The sequence below is a fragment of the Ixodes scapularis genome, unplaced genomic scaffold (genome assembly GCF_016920785.2).
Source record: "Ixodes scapularis isolate PalLabHiFi unplaced genomic scaffold, ASM1692078v2 PGA_scaffold13__105_contigs__length_92229423, whole genome shotgun sequence".
Taxonomy (NCBI): domain Eukaryota; kingdom Metazoa; phylum Arthropoda; class Arachnida; order Ixodida; family Ixodidae; genus Ixodes; species Ixodes scapularis.
This window is the reverse complement of record NW_024609839.1, coordinates 88621235-88638848: the sequence shown is the minus strand read 5'-3', so window position 1 is coordinate 88638848 and position 17614 is coordinate 88621235. Positions and strand designations below refer to the sequence as shown.

The 17614-nt window shown below is 46.7% G+C and overlaps 2 protein-coding genes across 3 annotated transcripts; one reads left to right on the top strand and one right to left on the bottom strand.

Annotated features, from left to right (window-relative positions):
- Positions 1–17: 17 nt before the first annotated feature.
- On the bottom strand, positions 18–17194 carry LOC120841893 (the record flags this gene model as incomplete). Its single annotated transcript, XM_042289706.1, has 28 exons — positions 18–151; positions 694–893; positions 1664–1899; positions 2326–2561; positions 2639–2765; positions 2923–3122; positions 3206–3416; positions 3481–3652; positions 3744–4002; positions 4314–4451; positions 4537–4660; positions 4725–5536; positions 5960–6206; positions 6582–6779; positions 6862–7022; positions 7087–7209; positions 7274–7327; positions 7424–7633; positions 7717–7930; positions 8020–8438; positions 8910–9066; positions 9138–9394; positions 9893–10186; positions 11065–11349; positions 12132–12208; positions 12266–12477; positions 13640–13794; positions 17032–17194. Coding segments are annotated over 28 exons (6075 nt in total), but the record flags the coding sequence as incomplete, so codon positions are not given.
- LOC120841882 (RWD domain-containing protein 2A) lies at positions 14335–16588 on the top strand. Of its 2 annotated transcripts, XM_040212879.3 has the most exons (4): positions 14358–14635; positions 14698–14769; positions 14845–14984; positions 15680–16588. In XM_040212879.3, the coding sequence occupies exons 1-4, from the start codon at positions 14405–14407 to the stop codon at positions 16065–16067; spliced, it is 831 nt and encodes a 276-aa protein (XP_040068813.2). In that variant the 5' UTR covers positions 14358–14404; the 3' UTR covers positions 16068–16588. The 2 variants fall into 2 exon arrangements, with proteins under 2 accessions (XP_040068812.2, XP_040068813.2); XM_040212878.3 differs by having other exon boundaries at positions 14335–14635; positions 14698–14984; positions 15680–16584.
- Positions 17195–17614: the final 420 nt, after the last annotated feature.

Below are 17614 nucleotides of genomic sequence, written 5' to 3'. Positions count from 1 at the left end.
AAGTAGAAACGGTTTCATTAAGGGCGGTCGTAAGGTTTTCCCTTGAGTTTTGAGAGCAGCACGACCGCCGAAGGTTCTTCGTGGCTACTGGACATGATGACGAAATGGCGACCGTCAGACCTTCTGAAGGTCCGAACCTCGTTGAAGGAACCTGCAAGAAGATCTGATTTAATGGGCTTCACAACCCAGACTTAGTTCCCGGTTACCTGTGAATTCAGTAAAATACTGACTAAGAGACCGAAACCCGATTACAGTGCATTAGAAATAGACCGAATATCTGCACATGGAATGTAACTCACATTCGTAAAAACATTGTAAACTACAACTTCCTTAGTAAAATCTACAGATTGGTTCGGCTGCAACGTGAATACGACACATATGTCACTGTTCGATTGTTCCATGCGTGTCTGACTGTATTTGAGTTATGGGAAACATAAGTGACACTAAGACGTGCGTTCAAAGGAAAGAATTGGAACTAGAGTGAGCGTATCAAGACATTCAACCCTGGACAAGATTGAAAGTGTAGCTGACAATCAAACAAGTTAGTTTTGTCCGTCCCTTCCCTTTGCCCCAGGGCTACTATGTCGAATACCCCATAGGTCTGGAACAGAGACTACAAAGTTGCTCGCACAAATGCATTGTCTCCTTGAACATGACGTGATAAACCTTGGGTAAGTGAAATTTTAGGAGTACCGTCAACGTGGAGCGAGTCCTGTTCCACGAAGCCCGAGGCTCCCTTGAACGAGTAGATTTTCAGCCCCTGGTTATTGCCAACGTGGATGAAAAGCAAGAGCGTGTGGTTGTCTGGAGACGGTAGCCACGTGATGGACCGCACGTCTCCCGGAAGCAACCTCTGGACTTCCAGAAATGCTTGCGGATGACCTGGTAAGTACCTGCAGCGTGCGACGTAAATTTCACAAGGCAAGACCAGTGGAAATATTCAGCGTAGCGTTGAGCTCAAATAGGGGGTACGTCACGTTGACTGCACTATTTTTATTTTTACTAGCGACTCGAAACAACTGTTAGATGAAGAACATACAAAAACCTACGAACGCAGAGAAACTACGTTCGTAGGAACATTTACTGGGGTTAAAGTTCTGGGAGAAGTTTGTAGTTTACGGACAATTAGTGAAAAATTCACGCCTTTTTAATATTCTTGACTAGCAGAAATTGGGGGGTGGAGACTTGTCGAAAGGGCGCCCGTGGCAGCTGTCTCGCACCGGGCGGCAGATACTCTGTGCCAGTTTGTAGCATAATGTGCGCATTTGATTCAAGAGATTATCGAGAACAATACGCTGGCCTACTCTCGTTACACTAGCCAATGACAAGCTAAAGTCAGGTCACGCTGTATTCCTGTATTTAACACATGAATTCGGAGAGCGTCATGAGCCCTGTGAGCGGCAAAGCTTGAGAATTTGTCGTGCCCAAAATGTATGCGGAACGAGAGTTCTTCTGCTTCTTTTGCAGGGGTTGTGGTGACGTCAGAGCGCAGAGCTTTGGCTCCGACTGAACGATAGTGGGTAGACCTCAAGGCAGCTTGCTTTGAGTTCCACCCACTATCCTCCAATCGGAGCTAATGGGAGCTCGGCCTACTGACGTCGCAACCCCTACAAAAGAAGCAGACGAACATTCGTTTCGCATAGCACTCGCAGCTACCGCCTACCTGTAAACCGAGGTCGCAGCATCGGCACCGCCAACCCTGCGTTGACCGACGACGACGAAGCAGTGTCCGCCGTGGCCCACCACAGCGAGAGAACTAACTGAAACTGCCGGGACGCTTGCGAGTTTCTTGAGACCCTGAGACCACTGGTAAAGGAAGACCCTATCGAACTGGCCCGGTTGAGATGCGGATACGGCCAAGAGGAGAGAGTCGTCCAGTGGACAGTGACTTGCAGAAACCTGAAGGAAAATTTCGGGACACTGCTTTCGCACACACCCCATCTAAATAAAGTTTGCCCAACCAACCAGGCCATATATTTCCGTAAACCCCACGCCCATCGCCGTGATATTCGCACAAACCATGGACGAGTGCTCTCAACGGTCATAATTACGTTCGACAATACAAGTAATTGAGAATTCTGCAAATCCGTGTCGCAAGGTATCAACCTTACTGTATTGAAATCAAGGACATCCTGAAGATATTACAGTGGAAGACGAATTCGGTGTACAAAAGTACCTATTAAGCATAACTTCTAACAGAATTACTGCAAAACTTAGATTTCTGTATGTTCGGAGAAACCATACCGGAAAATGACAAAAAAATTATCATTCGGGCAGCGTGCATTGTGCGTTTGCAACACCCTGTTCAGAGCATGTTTCACTTACCCCTGTGCTGTAATGAACTGGCAAGTTCTGAAGCAACCTAAATCCCTTAGATGGATCCTGAAGGCAGATAATCTTCAAAAATCCGCTCGCAACGACTGCCAAACAACCTTGGGATTTGTGATGGAACAAGGACAGGCTTTGTAGATCCACGATCTTGACAACTTGGTACAGCCGAAGTGCTTTTATACTGGAGTTCCAGATCAAGATCTCAATCGAACTGTGTCCAAGTTCGTCTCCTGTAAAAGTTAAAAGAATATAATTGAAGGCAGAAATTCTACTCTCACCGTTTTGGAAACTAATTCCGTACACTTACCTACGACCCCCATTTGTGGCCTCTGCTTCGAACACGCCATTGCAGAGTTTTTGTTAGCGACGATAATGAAATCTGCGCCTGGAAGCACGAGGTGGTAAATTGAAGAACCGTGGGCAACTGCGATATCCTGCGAGAAAAGAAATGTTTCTTATCACGATATTATTGACTATCAGAAAACCTCCAAAGCATAAGTACAGGTTAAGCCATACACAAGGGAAGTAAGCAAAAATAGGAATGGTAAAGTCGCGTCGTGTATAGGTGGAGCGCACTTCGGAAGCACTCACATGCTGGGCTGGAAAGAGGTTGTAGCTGCCATGATCCACCCGGAATGTTTTTAGAACGCCACAAGATGTTGAAGTTCCTCCAGACAATGTGAGCAGGAACAGTTCTGTTAAGTCTTGCAGTTGGGCATAGCAGGCAGAACGGGATTGCCCGACGGTGAAGCTGAAGATCTTGTCATAGTACGAGACGAAAACCGCTTGCTCTGTGGTGAGGAGAAAACATGCTTTTGTAAGAATTCACATAACCGTTTTACACCGAACTTTTATTAGGCCATCTTGTTCTTACGTTTGAATGCAAGATTCAGTTCATCAATGCGATTCTTTTGCTGCTGAAGATGCATTACAAGCGCCTCGATATTCTCCATGGATCTTGTCTTTAGTTTCAGCTCTTGAAGACTAACGTTGCCAACTCTCCCAAGGGTGTGTAACGTGGCCACTCTAAAACCCCCGACGAAACGTTTCGGGGCTGTCACGGTGTTATTCCTGCTCTTGAGCATCTGAAGACGAAAAAGAAGAAAAACTGATCAGCCCGCGATTGAGGAAGGCAAGTCTTGTACTTACAGCCATCCGGATGAACTCGTGCAGGTTGACACCATTCAGGAAACCAGCAACTTTAAGATCGGCGACGGTCATGCCGTTGCGAAATATTTTCTTTCCAGTGATGACCTGCTCTCCTGTTGCCAGCAACAATTCGGAGGGAGATACATGAACTCCATCTAACGTTCCATTAATCCTAGAAACAAATCGAGGAAAACGAAACGTTATTCCTTCACATTGAAGTTACGACACTACTGGGTAGATTGTATTGTGCCAAATGGTCTCACAGGCTGTCGGCTACGTTGAGACTGTTGAATACTTTTCGTCCCTTGACAACGTATTCTCTGCCGTCGTTAAAAACGGCGTCGTTCGCCCACGCGTCAATGTCCACTCCTTGAAGTCGTGCAGACTCCGGCATAGTGAGGGTATTCCTAACGGTAACATTGCCGAGAATTTCCAGGGGTCCAGTCATCACGTTGGGTCGAATCTTCGTGAACACGTCCTCGGGCATTCGAACTCCGTTGACTGTACCACGCACGGTGACGTCTACAAGATTCCACAAAAATGTAAGCATCTGGGCACACTATGACCACCTACAGGAGGAAAACGGCGGAGAGGTTTTTCCAGTGGTCCCGCCTCTAGCGTGAGCTTTCTACTTTGATAACGCTTCGGCTTCTCGTGAGCCGAGAGCATGCATACGCAACCGATGCACGCGGAAGGCTACGAGCACGTGCTGGAGGCCGGGAATCCTAAAGAGCCGCTCTGCCGTTTTCACTGCCAGCGACTGTAGTTGTCTCCGATTATGAACGGCACGCGATAAGCGCAACACACATTTACCGCGAGTTCCTTCGACCTACCGTTAAATGTAGCATTCCCGAATATGCAAGTCGAGGTCAGCACTTGGTCACCCCCGGTCCGTAGTGTAGAGTTGAGGAATAAAGGCAAATTCATTCCGTTCACGTCACGGGTCTCGATACCATCGCAGTGCAAATTACCTAAAATTTTAAAAAAGGAACAAGGATGATAGATTTTATGTATTAATCTCTTACAATAAATATCAGTTCAAAATATTTCACTAACCGCGAACTTGCATCTTTGGCATCCTCAACCTTGCTTCGACAACCTGATCCTTAGAGACGCTCATGTAGTTGTGTTTCAGGAAGTTTAGGTTCATTCCATTGAGCAAACCGCGGATCGTGACTGGCTGTAAGCAGAGAGAATGATTTGCATCACGGAAATATGCTTAACAAACTGATAAAATTGCTTACCCCTTCGACGATGAGATTTCTGAACTTTTTCGTTCCTCTCACTATAGCATCGCCGTCGGTCTTCAAGCAGGCGGTGTCCATTTCCTTAACGTCAATCCCGTCCAGCAGTCCCCCAACTGCCACTCCCCTGTGGAACACGATGTTACCGATGACCACTGTCGGAGCAGTAATCACCTGCTTCGTGTTCACCCGAACCGCCCTCTTGCAGAGATCATCCACCTTCACCGAATCAAGAAGTCCGTTCACCCAAATATCGCCGTCAACAAGGAAACCATTCTTCAGGAACTTTCGTCCGGTGATAGTCACATCCTTTGTGCCGTCGACAAGCTCTTCAGAAACGTCGATGCCCTGAACTGTTCCAGTTACGTGGACGTCGGCCATTGAACCCAAGAAGGCAAATCGCACGGGTCCCGTGAAGGTAGTCGATTCGTTCTTGTAGGCTATCCTGCCGGCGAGGTCCTTGAGATTCACGTCGTTTATGGTGTCGTGTACGTCCAGAGGCGCTAGAGTCTCCAGATTATTTTCGAAGACGAGATCGCCGTTGACCACTTGGTCAACTCCTTGCAGCATCCAGTTTTCGATGTCGTCTTGAGACACGCCGTCAAGAGTGGAATAAAATTCGAAGTTGGGCGCCGTAACCGGAGCTTCGAAGACGGTTTTGCCAGCAATGACCTGGTCACCAGTGAGAAGAACGGCTTCGGAGTAGAGCTCGGCTAGTTTTACTCCCGAAAAGTTGCTGGTTTGGACGTTAGAGTTTGGGGGGAGTGTCAAATTTCCAGGGAATGACTTCGTTCCGGTGACAACTTGACGAGCTGAGGGCAGACACGAGAATCAGACACTTGTCAGATTGGTCACTGCCACCTAAGCTCACATTTAAGGCACTTCTTGCGAACCTTTTGCGTGTACAGTCTAAGCAGCTTGAACCCCAGGAAGTCATATCAAGCGGCTGTGCTTGAATCGCTTTGACAAGGCGCACGTTGATTGGATTAAAGTGATAAATTAACCTTGCTCCTGTTAGATTTTCACGTTCTATTCTATCGTTAGCTAGCGCCATAGAAAGTGTAGCAACCGACCAGTGCACAGTTCGATCTAATCTAAAGATTGAAGGGCGGTCGCGAGAGTGATTTCATAACACCTCTTGAAAGTTGTGTTGCGGGTAGTGAACCTACTGCTGAGGTTCAAGCACAACTCACTGCATCCAACGTCTGAAGCACTTGGGTAATAGGTCGACTTACCGGAGTAAAGCATCGTGTCTTCCACCAATTCAATTGCTTTCACGCCATTAATAGTGTTTCGAACAACGAGGTTGCCCAGGGCTGCGCCACCAGCTACGTTTAAGGTCTCGAATTCTTTGGGGGCTGTGAAGATGCAGTTTTCGTCCAAGCGACAGAACTCGTCTACTTTCACACCGTTGATCGATCCATCAACGACCAGATTCTTGACACGAAGGTTACGCTTGAAAACCTTGGGAGCTTTGACAACCTAGAACATTAGAGACAGAGATTCACCCAATACATGCACAGAACGCAGTACTATTTAAACGACAAGTACGGCGTCTATTCCTCACCAGAAAGAGCGGAGACCTCCAAAATAAAAGACTGATTATAGAAGAGCCTGTTGAAAGGAGTTTTATCCCTTCTTATTTTATAATCTCCAGCAGCATCAGCTCGTCTGCGTATCACTTGCAGGTCTAATTTCTTTGACGTCCTCCAGTCAATTGTATAAAACTGAACCCTTACTACCGTCTACGTAAGAAAATCACTGAACTTAGTTATTGGTTATTCATTCAAGAAATGGATAGAAAATGCATCTGGACAAAAGTATTAAAACTTGAATTTTGTCCGTAATCGTACCAACCTGAGTGCCTTGTGTCAGAAGAGAATCTTGAAGTACTCCGAGATCAACACCATTTACCAGTCGTTTAACCGTGACGGGGCCATTCAGTACAAGCCTACTGAATCCCTTTTCACCGCTTACCACTTTCGGGCCCCGTCGGAGTACAAAAGACGATGGAACGTCAAAACCGTTAATGTCTCGACAGGACAAGTTTCTCGCCTGTAAAAAGAGCATGATATTACTTTCACCTGTTAGTTCAGGTAGTGTACAAGTGTCCAGTTTACGGTAATAAAGAACCTACCTGAATGTTGCTGGCGAAATAAACCCGTTTATAGTTTGGAAATACTGGAGCGTCCAAACGAAGAGCGTGGCGATACAAATCGTCAAGTTTGTGGCCATTGACAAGCCCCGTGACGACTACCCTGTCTTCGAAGACCACAGTTCCAGTAAATGTCCATGTTCCTGTCGTAATAGAATTGGGAGAACAAATTTAAATATCGGAAGGACCTTTGGTTCAAAATCTTACCATTCATGACGGGCGTGCGTCTCCTACGCATGTAGTTTCCCAGCTCCGAAAGGTTGACGCCATCGATGAATCTGCCGACATCGCTCTGGCCATTGAGGTGAATTTTCTTGAACGTCTTTCTTCCTGAAATTTGATGTCATACAGACGCACTTATACACAAGACGGCAGAGTTATGATGGCAACTTACCCGTGATCCATTGTGCGGGCGTTTTCACCAGGATGTCCAACTGTCCTTTCCATTCTAGATGAGACAGAGCATATGAAGATCGACGCAAATAATAAATGCCTAGTTGGCACAAGACTGACTGCATAAAAGTAAATCAAATTATGTCCTTGCCAGATTCTGGGACGTGAATACGCTGAAGACCGTTGAAGGCTACGTTGACGTGGAGCTCGCTTGCAGAGCAGTCGTCCAAAAACACTTTGTCGGCAGAAACGGTTACATTCTGGTTGACAAGGACGACCTCTGGACCGGGTATGCGAACACCGTTAATTGTACCCCGCACGCTGATATCCTTGAAGTGCACGTTGGTGTAATTGTGAGGGGCTGAAATCGAGAACGATTTTATGACTTCAGAACCAGAAGAACAATATTGACCGAGCTCGCGTGCGCAAGTTCATCTTACTGACCAGTGACGATCTGACTCTTGTGGGTCCACAAGACGTTGTTCCAAAGGTCGTGTAGATTCACGTTGTTGAAGCGCCCTCCTTTCAATAGGCCAAGTGTGCCAGCCATAAAAACCTTCTGAAAGGTTTTGCGACCTGTTATGACGTGGTTTCCATCTATGGTTAGTGAGTCTCGGTAGAACTTTGCGAGGTTAAGACCGTTCCAAGTCCCGTCAACCTAGAATTGAAACAAGTTTGGTCAGGTAAAACTAGCGATTAGATTTCTGGGCTCCTAAAAGCTTCTCTAAATTACAATATGCTTCTCACCTGAAGGTAGTGAGTAGTTGCGTCGGTCATTGTGAGTTCTCCTGTCTGCAGTTGGTCACCTTCTGCGAGCATCAGGTGCTTCTGTGAAAATACCAAGCCTCCCAATGTACCAGAAACGCTCAAGTCCTTAGTGTGGATAGGTCTTGCGAAGCGAATATTGCCGGCGAGGACGTGGTTTCCTGTGACTGTGACCAGCTTGGAGACATTCATGCCGTTTACTGCGCCATCCACCGATAAATTTTCCACGTTCAGGTGATCGAACGACATAGGAGTATCCACCGTCTGCGGCATGTTTGTGAAGAACAGACGCTGTGCAAGGTTTCCAACGTCTTCCTTGTTCAGGTAGGTCGTCTGCAGGTGGGAAACCTGGCAGCCAGAAGACGGGCACTCCAGACCGAGAGATTCAAAGTGGTGGTCTCCTGCAGGACACAAGAAACCATGCGGCGAAATGTGTACCACTTAAGGACCTTAATTCGAAAAAGAATGCGGAATTCAAACACGCTCATTCTAAGCCCTATTCAAAACATTTGCTTTCATTTTGTTTGAGTTGTACCACTTCCTCTCTGTTGAACTTTTCATTCTACAATTAACGGGTGGAAATTATACTCCGTTCCCCCATAAGCTGAGCGAGCGAAGGAAACTGCGTGCCCGCTGGACCAGTCACGTGTCGGCCTTTCGCACGTGATAGCGCTCCCGCTTAATCCTCGAAAGAGCGGGGTCAGGTAACGAAGCAGGCGCTTGATTGGTCCGCAGAGCGAGTAGCTTCCACCGGACTGTCTGCTTAAGGGGGAACAGAATATAGCATGTTTTGTAACTGGCAACTTGACGTCGACATTAGTCATCCGCATGACAATAGTCATACTACCCACAAGTCAAATACAATTACGCACCAGCTATGACTTGGTCCCCAGTGAGCTTGAGCGCGTCCTCTAAGTCATCTAACGTCTTCCGAACAATGTCCATCATCGCGTTCAGTTCCAACTGCAGTTTTTCAAGTTCTTGCAGGTTCTTGATGCTGTAGCTCTCACCAGTGGCCAGCTCCTCAAACTATAATGAAACACATTTATCATGACACATTTTAACAGTCTGTATTTTTATATAGAGTATTCGGTACTTGCCTGTGGTGCCCTCAAGGACTCGGCGACATGAAGATCTTGGAAGACCACTTCGCCAGGGATACGAATAGGCTCCGTCTGGTCAGTATAGAAGACGTTGTCTAGTTGCGAGGCTAACTGGGCAGCCGAGTTTTCGGTGGCGAGTGCGGACGACTCCTGGCACCACTTGAGGCTTTCGTCGTACCAGCGCTGAATCTGGTTGTCGTGGTAGAAGCTTATCTTGTAAACACCCGGTCCGTCTGTGGCCGGGTTAGATACAGCTGACGAGAAAATTGGAATTCATTAGGATAGAGAACTGGTCAAATTGGTAAGAGGTCATGTTGAAAAACAGCGCGACTGGGACAACGACCAAAGTGTCTTGTCCCAGTCGCGCAGTTTTTCAACATGAAAAAAAAAAAATCGGAATTCATAACAGCATGATTTCCTCGGCAATTGCAATTTAGCTCGCAATTTATTGCAGCCTACATTCATGCCTGGAAGAAGCCACGCTTCAAAAGAAACAGCGTGACCACCTTTGATAATTGTCCGAATGATTTTCGAGAAGCCGGGGGTTTTCTAGCCGAAACGAGGAATACATGACATTTCGAAAAATATTAATTAATGAGACTTGAATATGGCGTGTATTTAAACAGCACTGCCCGGGATGCCTCGGAGGTTACAAGTGAAGTTTAGTTCAGAAAGGAACGGTGCTGGGGTCGAACGCTTGCGAACATTTCAGAAAATAATGAACTGGTGGTGCTCGACTTGACGTGACTCACCGAGCAGAATGTGCTTGGCGGGCTGAGTGAAGTAGAAGCTCAAATCACGAACACCAGGCCCCATAGTAGACTGTGTGTACTGAACTTGAGCCAGCACGAAGTGCCAGCCGTTGTACTGATATAGGTGCACAGGTTCGTAGAGGCTGGCAACGGCCAACAGGAATTCACCATCAGATCCATCGTACGCCGCAATTTTCGTTGCTCCGGTCGTGTGCAGGCATTGAAACGGCACAAACTTTCCGTCGACGTACTTGTAAACGATTGAGTCCACTGCGTAGTTCCGATGGTCGTCATCTGGAACATAGTTCGGAACACGGAGAAAGCGCCATGTTATATATAATCTGAACTAAATGGGGTATACCAACTCGCGACCATGGAACACTAAACTTAGACACGAACTGAAAAAGGGCAACGACTCGAAGAATTACCGATATTCACACAATACACGTTTGCATGAAGTCGAACGATGCCAAAGTCTCATTTTATATAAAGGGGAAGTTTTCGGTTGCTGCGAGTGAGAATTTTTAGAATAAAAATATGAACACGCTCCAATATCTCAAGGGCTTTGCGGTTTTTTTAGTTAAGGGTACAGCACAAAACTAGGATAGTGTCGAGCTTAACTAATGTGAGAGACAAGACAGCTGTTTGAGCTCCCGGCTTAAAAGAGACAAAGGAACAGAAACAAAACTAGTATAATGAAACCTACCCCTTGAGAGCAAGTCGTCTGCTTCTTGCGCGCGAGTTGCAGTGATGTCAGAACGTTGCCGAGCTCTCATTGGCTTCGATTGAGAGGAAAGGTCTACCCACTATTTTTCTCATCAGCCAATAACAGCGCGGCGTGGTGACGTTATCGTAACCGCCGTGCAAAAGGCAGACGAACTTGCGCTCCGTATTCCTACAAGTCACTCACGTTACGTACGCCCATATATGCGGCGCATTTACTGCACTCCGCTTGGCCTTACCATGGACCGCAGTGAATACTTCGAGCCATCCCCGATAATGCAGCGTTGTGAACGTACCGGGTGACAATGCGCCCTGAACGTCGCGGCGCCCTTAAAAAGGTCACGTGACACTCGCACGGCATTGTATTGGCTTCGATGGCTCTGCGGCCCATCGCAAGTTGAAATGGTAATCGACTCCACGACTAAAGAGGTAGGCAACACGTCCCTTACGTTGCTCGTACTGGTTGGCGACAGCCAGGAAAAACTCCTTGGTCGAGGCGTAGCGTCCCAGGGTGAAAAACTCTGCGTCGGTGGCGGCGTACGTGGGGATCTCTTGCAGAGTCTTCCAAGCGTTGCGGGAGATATCGTACTTGAAGACGACCGTGCTGACTTTGGCAGTGTCCTTGGAGAAGCGCTGGTTCACGACGACCAGAAAATCGGAGTTGTGGATGGAGAAAGGCTCCAGGTCACGCACCACTCGGCTCTCCACCGATGCGTACTTGTCGAAGTACGTGGCTGTGGTACGAAAACAAAAGACACGTTTGACAGATTTGCTTCGAATACCCTTTCAATCGAAGCTTTCAAATCTTCTGACACATGGATGCGGAGCAAAAGGCCTTACAAATAGGTCGTGCTCAAGAAAGGGTACTCATTCTTATGACGATTTTCATTTGTTAGCTTTCTTTATTGAGAAAGTATTAAATCTTGACAACCATCCACTGTCACCGCTGGAAGGTACGGTGCGCCCCAAACTTCACGCCGCCACGAGATGGTCCAGTTTCTTCACTTTTAGAGCTATTACTGAACCTAGTGGTCGAACTAGATGGTGAAGGTTTGCGTCCCTGATGAAAACCAAACCAGGGGTAGGTATTCCAGCGGCTGCAGTGATCAATTTATATTTGCGTAGCATGCGATATATCAATATTTTCGAAACCAAGTGGCGGCGTTAAGTTTGAGGGGCACTGTAGATTTGTCACGCTAACATCCCAGCACCGGGACAACAAGCTTTTTATGGGAACAAGCCTGCACCGAACGATATTAGGAACGCCTTTCGCTCTATAATCGAGTGCGATCACTGCCAGTTACAGCGCCACCAGGACACTGAATTCTGACGTCATGGAAGCACTAGAGGTATTGAATGCTACGCGATCAGTAGGCACCCATGCTGAAAGTTTTGTCGCGACCACCCAACCTTCATGACAAGACTGAATTCGTACCGACATGATGCAGTGTAGTGGCGACGCTGATTGAAGATTGAAAATTTGCAAACGGTTTTCTTATCCCGGAGTTTGACATACCTTTCCAGCTGTAAATAGAGGTCGACGTTTCCTTGCCGGAGTTCGCCAAAGCGAGGTTGTAGTCTCCCGTAGATTTCCTGTGGGACAAGGGGTAGTCTTAGAGAAGAACAAGGACAAAGAAAATTAAAACTTGCATTTGCCAAAACGCCACCGCAGTCGGCCGAGCACTGTTGATCGTATGGTCAATGTAGATCTTCCTGGTGTCCTTGTCGAAAAATTGAAGCTCGGCGCCGTTTTCGAGTCCAGCGTCGGCGATCACCATGTACAGTTTACTGTTGAAGACGAATCCTACAACCGCTGTCGGGTCAAAGCAGTTGCTATGGGCGAGGGGAATCCATTTGTTATCCTGCGCAAGAAAAAATTTCCGGAGCTACGGTGTTTGGTATTTCGGGAGAAAATATTCAACGTGCTCCGAACGTTTCATCGATTAGTTGACGAAGAATATATAGATGTCCGAAATATGACTACATCCTCATTGTTTAATTGTACCGAAATTTCATACTCAAAATCTTGCTTGTAAGAGTGACGAGTTTACATTAATGTTTGCCCCTGTCATGAAAACGGGTGTCTGGAGTAAACACAATTGAAATCAAGCGGCCAAACTAAAGATCACATTCTTTTATTCGAAGGAACAAATAGACAAGGAGAAAAGGTCTCCCTTGTCTATTAGCTCGTTCACGTCACTTTTTCAGATATTTCTGCCTGGGTTTTGTCCAAGCTCGAATTTTGTGAGTATATTTGCGGGGGAAAATATACGAAGAAATAATTTTTTTCCTATGCGCGGGAGGAAAACAGAAGCAAACCGTTGGGTTGGCGCTGCTACTCACATATCGTACCGCCCGTTCTCGTAACCGTTGAACCTGCTTTAGGGTGTTAATCACTAGAAAGCTCTGAAATTTTGTAACACTTGGTGCCATATGCGAGTTGCAGCGTCAGCCGGATGGTCTCCGTGTCTTCCTCCCGTGCACCAGAAAAATTTATTTCTTTTCTTGCATTTCTTTCAGAAACTAACATTAACTAAATTTTAATATAATCAAAGCACTACCTAAAAACACCATTGTGAAAGGTTCCATGGCACTCTGTTCACAAAATTATTTACACTACCTTATTTTATTTTTTATCCCCGAGGATCGTTTGAGAACACCCTGTACGTTCTGATAGAAGTATCTTGAAATTGCATGCATACACCGAACTTGAATAATCCCCGCCCCTGCCCGTTTCGATCTGGATGAACATCGTACCGGAGTGCGGTCGTGTATTGCTACTGTGTGGTGCACGTCAAAGACCACAGGCTGGCAGTTGTACCGCACTGGCTAAATTGCTCATCTACAGCTGAGGCACCAGACGCCCACTGAGGCAGACCAACTTCCGGCTGTATAAACATACACACAACAATTTGCTTTTGCGAACTTGAATCAGAAATTAACAAAAACGAGAATTCAGAGGTTTATAAGGTATTTTAGTTATTGCGTCAAGGGAAGAAATAGATGGATCTAAATATAACTTACAGTCAAGGTTCCAACGGTCAGTCGAGCTGGAGTCTGCTTTACGCCGGCCGACAGGCACAAAACGTACAGTTCGTCTGCGTATGGCACAAGGCTCACTGAGAGTTGCCGCTCGCATAGAGAAGCGTACGGCTCTACAAACTGAAGCCTGTGCACACCTGGAAAAGAAAATACTAAATGTTACGACGTTCATAAGTTACAGCTAGGTTCGGGGAATGCAATGGTCATATGAAACACTAATAAAGGTTTTCTATTGTTACTGTTTTGTTGTACAAATATGTATAATGGAAAGTTGTTATGCATTTAAAGCCGATATCCGATATATACGGGTGGCGCGGCAAGGGCAGGAGATGTAATTTTGAGTGGCATTGGTTTGTGTCAATGGAAGGACGTTTAGAGTAGTTGAAGTATTATCGTCATAATACACGGGGGTCAAAATAAGGTGCGATGACAGCCAGGGAGGTTTGTTTGGCTGTTGCATACGCCATGCCGTGTTCCGCGAAGGCGACAATCCGTAAACCAAATAATTCGTAAACCATTTTTTTGTGTGTGTGATGGCAAGATTTTATATAGATATAAGGCCTTACTGAGATATAAAAAATGTGTATGAAAACAGTACCAACGGAACTGAAATGCCCGCCAAGTTGAGCGCATTGCGGTTCGTACGACTGCTACAGGATGGCGCTACGTGTCCGCTCGCTCGCATTCTCAAAGATGGCGAAGCTCAGCAATCGCTACGCTGGCTCTTCGTGATGTTCTAGCGACAAAATGCGGATACAGCAAGTCCCACGTTCCGCGAATATGACAGACGAAGAACTAAAGGAGAACTTGAGCCTTCAGTTGGCTGAAATCGAGATGCTGACGAGCATGTATCCGGGTAACGACGAATTCAAACTGCTCAGTCCGGCGGCCGTGAGCGAGTTTCAAGACTTCATCGACGGTAAAACGAGTTCTGTTCAGACATCTCTAGATATAAGCTTCAAGATTGCGACTGAATCGGTGAGTCTGCAGCGTCCTGCGCTTTGATCCATACTAACCCAAGTTCGAACTTGCATTTTCAGGGAGCTATTGATCTCGAAGCTCGACTACCGCATAGCTACCCTTCCACGCCCCTGGAAGTGACAGCAATTACAGTACGAAGCGAGAGCTTGGACAAGACTGGTCACAGTGCCTTAACCAAAGCGATCTCCGACTTCCTGTCAACGCAGCCTGTTGGATGTCTCGCAGTTAGCCAAGCCGTAGAGTGGACCCGCACAAACTTTCCCGAGTACCGCTCGAAAGCAAGTGGTGAGGCAGCCTCAACAGCAGAAGCAGAAGTACGGTCGTTTACGAGACTTTGGATAGTTAGGTGAGCACATTTTCGTAGTTTAAATTTTGGCATCTTGTCCAAACTGCCACAATTCCATTCGATAACACTTGAGTGAGCACTCCGTGGTGCTGCATGCCGTGTAAAGAAACGGTTTGTAAGAGGACAGACATGAGTTGTTTATTTACTATTTATCGATTGACCTTTTCATCATTACAAAAATGTTGACACACCTGGCCCACACGACAACGACGGTTGTCGTGTGGCCTACAGCTAGCTCAACGACTTTCGATGAAATCTCGGGGTTCGCCAAAACATCGCTTGACCCACTGAGTGCCACACATATTTAAGCCCGTTGTTCACTTAGCACGCCCAGAACGAGGGCACACTTAGTCTGCCAAGACCGGTAGTCTTGATGATCTGGAAATTAACTTGGTAAAAACACTGCAGAAGCTCGCCGTTAGCTCGCTCCCATTGCCAGCGGACTGGGGCGACAGTGAATACCCCCAATAATCCATTAACAAACGACTTTTGACTGGGGCCATTTTTAACGTTCGTGCGTATGGCACGTCATTCGCTCGGTCGAACATGCACATGTTGGACTGCGGAGATCGCACGCTGGGCTGTGCATTTGTAAACATTGGATTTGTGTATAGCTTAGCATAATCAAACGAAGCATATTGAATACTTGGTCCATTTATGAATTGAATCTTTCTTTCGCCACCTTTAATTTCTAGTCACCACATCTACAACAAGAACAAGCGACGGCTGATCCTCGAGTGCGGGACGCAAGGTTCCCTGTCTGGATTCTGTTTGCCCGGCAAACCTGGAATCATCTGCTTCGAAGGACCATCCAGCGAATGTTTAGAAGCGTGGTCCGTCATCAAAAACCAGACTTGGCAAAGGATTGGTCTCAAGCATCAGGAAGAGCTCCTGGTCACTGAGGGACAGTCCGTTGACAGCCTTCGAAAGTTTCACAAGTTTGCCGAGCTAGCCTTCAATACCAAGCAAAATGCCAGCAGGGACCATCACATGGACATGGGGGAATTTCTTAAGTTCTTAAAAGAGCGTAATTGTGATGATATTTTCGAAATACTTTTTGGTATTGAAACGAAACAAAGATAACAAGTGAAATATGAATTGCTATTTTTTTTACGAAGAATACGGCCATTAAAAGAATGACAAACCGGACCATGCATACATCGTGTGAAAAAAGATTTTACACCTGTGCACTACGCGTGGCTTGCGGGTCATAGTACCATACTGGTTATTTTACGCATTCGTAGCGCGCAGCAAATTCTGTAGAGCCACGTGCATGCTGCATAAGGCACATGCTCAGCAGCCAGGCCACCATAATAGCCGTTAATGAGACGTCAATGCAAGCCATGCACGGTCCCCGAAAGGACGAAAACGAGAGGTTGGTCCTCTGGCCTTTTCACCTCTAAAACGAGCTTCCTGCCTTAGATATTGCGTCGGCGTTATGAGCCTCGAGCTTACACGCGGAGCCAAAGCACGACGGAAGTCGTCGACCACTTGCTGGAGCACCCGAGAGACAATCTGCCGTTCTCATTCTGTCCGGGAGTTTAGTTGCACACAACGTTGAACGTATTGTCGCGAAAGGATTACGCGAACTTGTTGCCATGCGGTGGTCTCCAAACCTGATGCAAAGTGTATGAATAGTTATTGAAATATTCAGAGCTGCTAACAAAGTCGTTCTAGTTAAAACATAAAATGAAGTGGAAGTGGCAAAATATGCTCATTATACTTTGTTTCAGCTTAGATCCGAGCGCAGCCGATGTTATGAGCCGAAGGGCCAATCAAAGAGCGAAAGAGGCACAACGTCCATGGCGTGCTCTCTGCAGTTGAAAGGACTAGCCGGCATTCGTCGTCTTTCTGTGCGTGCTTCTCCGCCGGTTAGTCCTATCAAGCGCAGAGAGCACACCATGACGTTGCGCTTTTTGCGCGGTTTGATTGGCCCTTCGGCTCATAACATCGTCCGCGCCCGGACCTTAGGTGAAACGAAGTGTAGAGTTATTTTCGATCAATCAATGTAGAACATGTATTGGTTCTGTAGATGTGTGGCACATACCAAGCGTGTCCTTGATCGAGATGTCCAGCGAGGTACTGCGCTTGTCGCGTTTCCTGTTCTCCGATTCGCTGGGCAGGTTGTGTGCTGCCAGGATGGAGTCCAGCAGGTCTTCCACAGCATTGTTGTACTGTTCGTAAACCAGGTGGTCTGTAAAAGGATCGTATTACTTCAAGATGCAAAGACTCACATTAATGCAGCGATGCGATTGCTGCGCCATTTGCGCCAAAGGGCTTACCCTTCTACATCCCGTTACATTTTACCGAAATGTAAGGAATATGCGCCAACATCACGCTAATACTTCATTTCACTTTAATAATTCTGAAAAATAAATAGCTCAGGCCTCGCTCTCCGGCCGGATAGTTACGATATGCTTGTCCGGGTTCCCAGAACTTTCGATAATAGTCTCAAATAGCGTACTACTTCATTTGATTTCGCGTGTACACTGACAGTACTCGGGAGTTTCCCAACAATTATCGTGTTCGTGATCTGTTGACTGTTCTGCCGGGTTAGTTTCGTTGAGAGCGCATCTCATTGCACACTAATGTAGTGCAGTGAAGCGGCAGCTGCGATCGCGATTTTGCGT

Coding starts and splice junctions, on each gene's coding strand:
- LOC120841882 (XM_040212878.3), top strand. CDS start 14,405: ATGCGGATACAGCAAGTCCCACGTTCCGCGAATATGACAGACGAAGAA. Junction 14,636..14,697: donor TCAAGATTGCGACTGAATCG/GTGAGTCTGCAG, acceptor TTGCATTTTCAG/GGAGCTATTGATCTCGAAGC. Junction 14,985..15,679: donor ACGAGACTTTGGATAGTTAG/GTGAGCACATTT, acceptor TTTAATTTCTAG/TCACCACATCTACAACAAGA.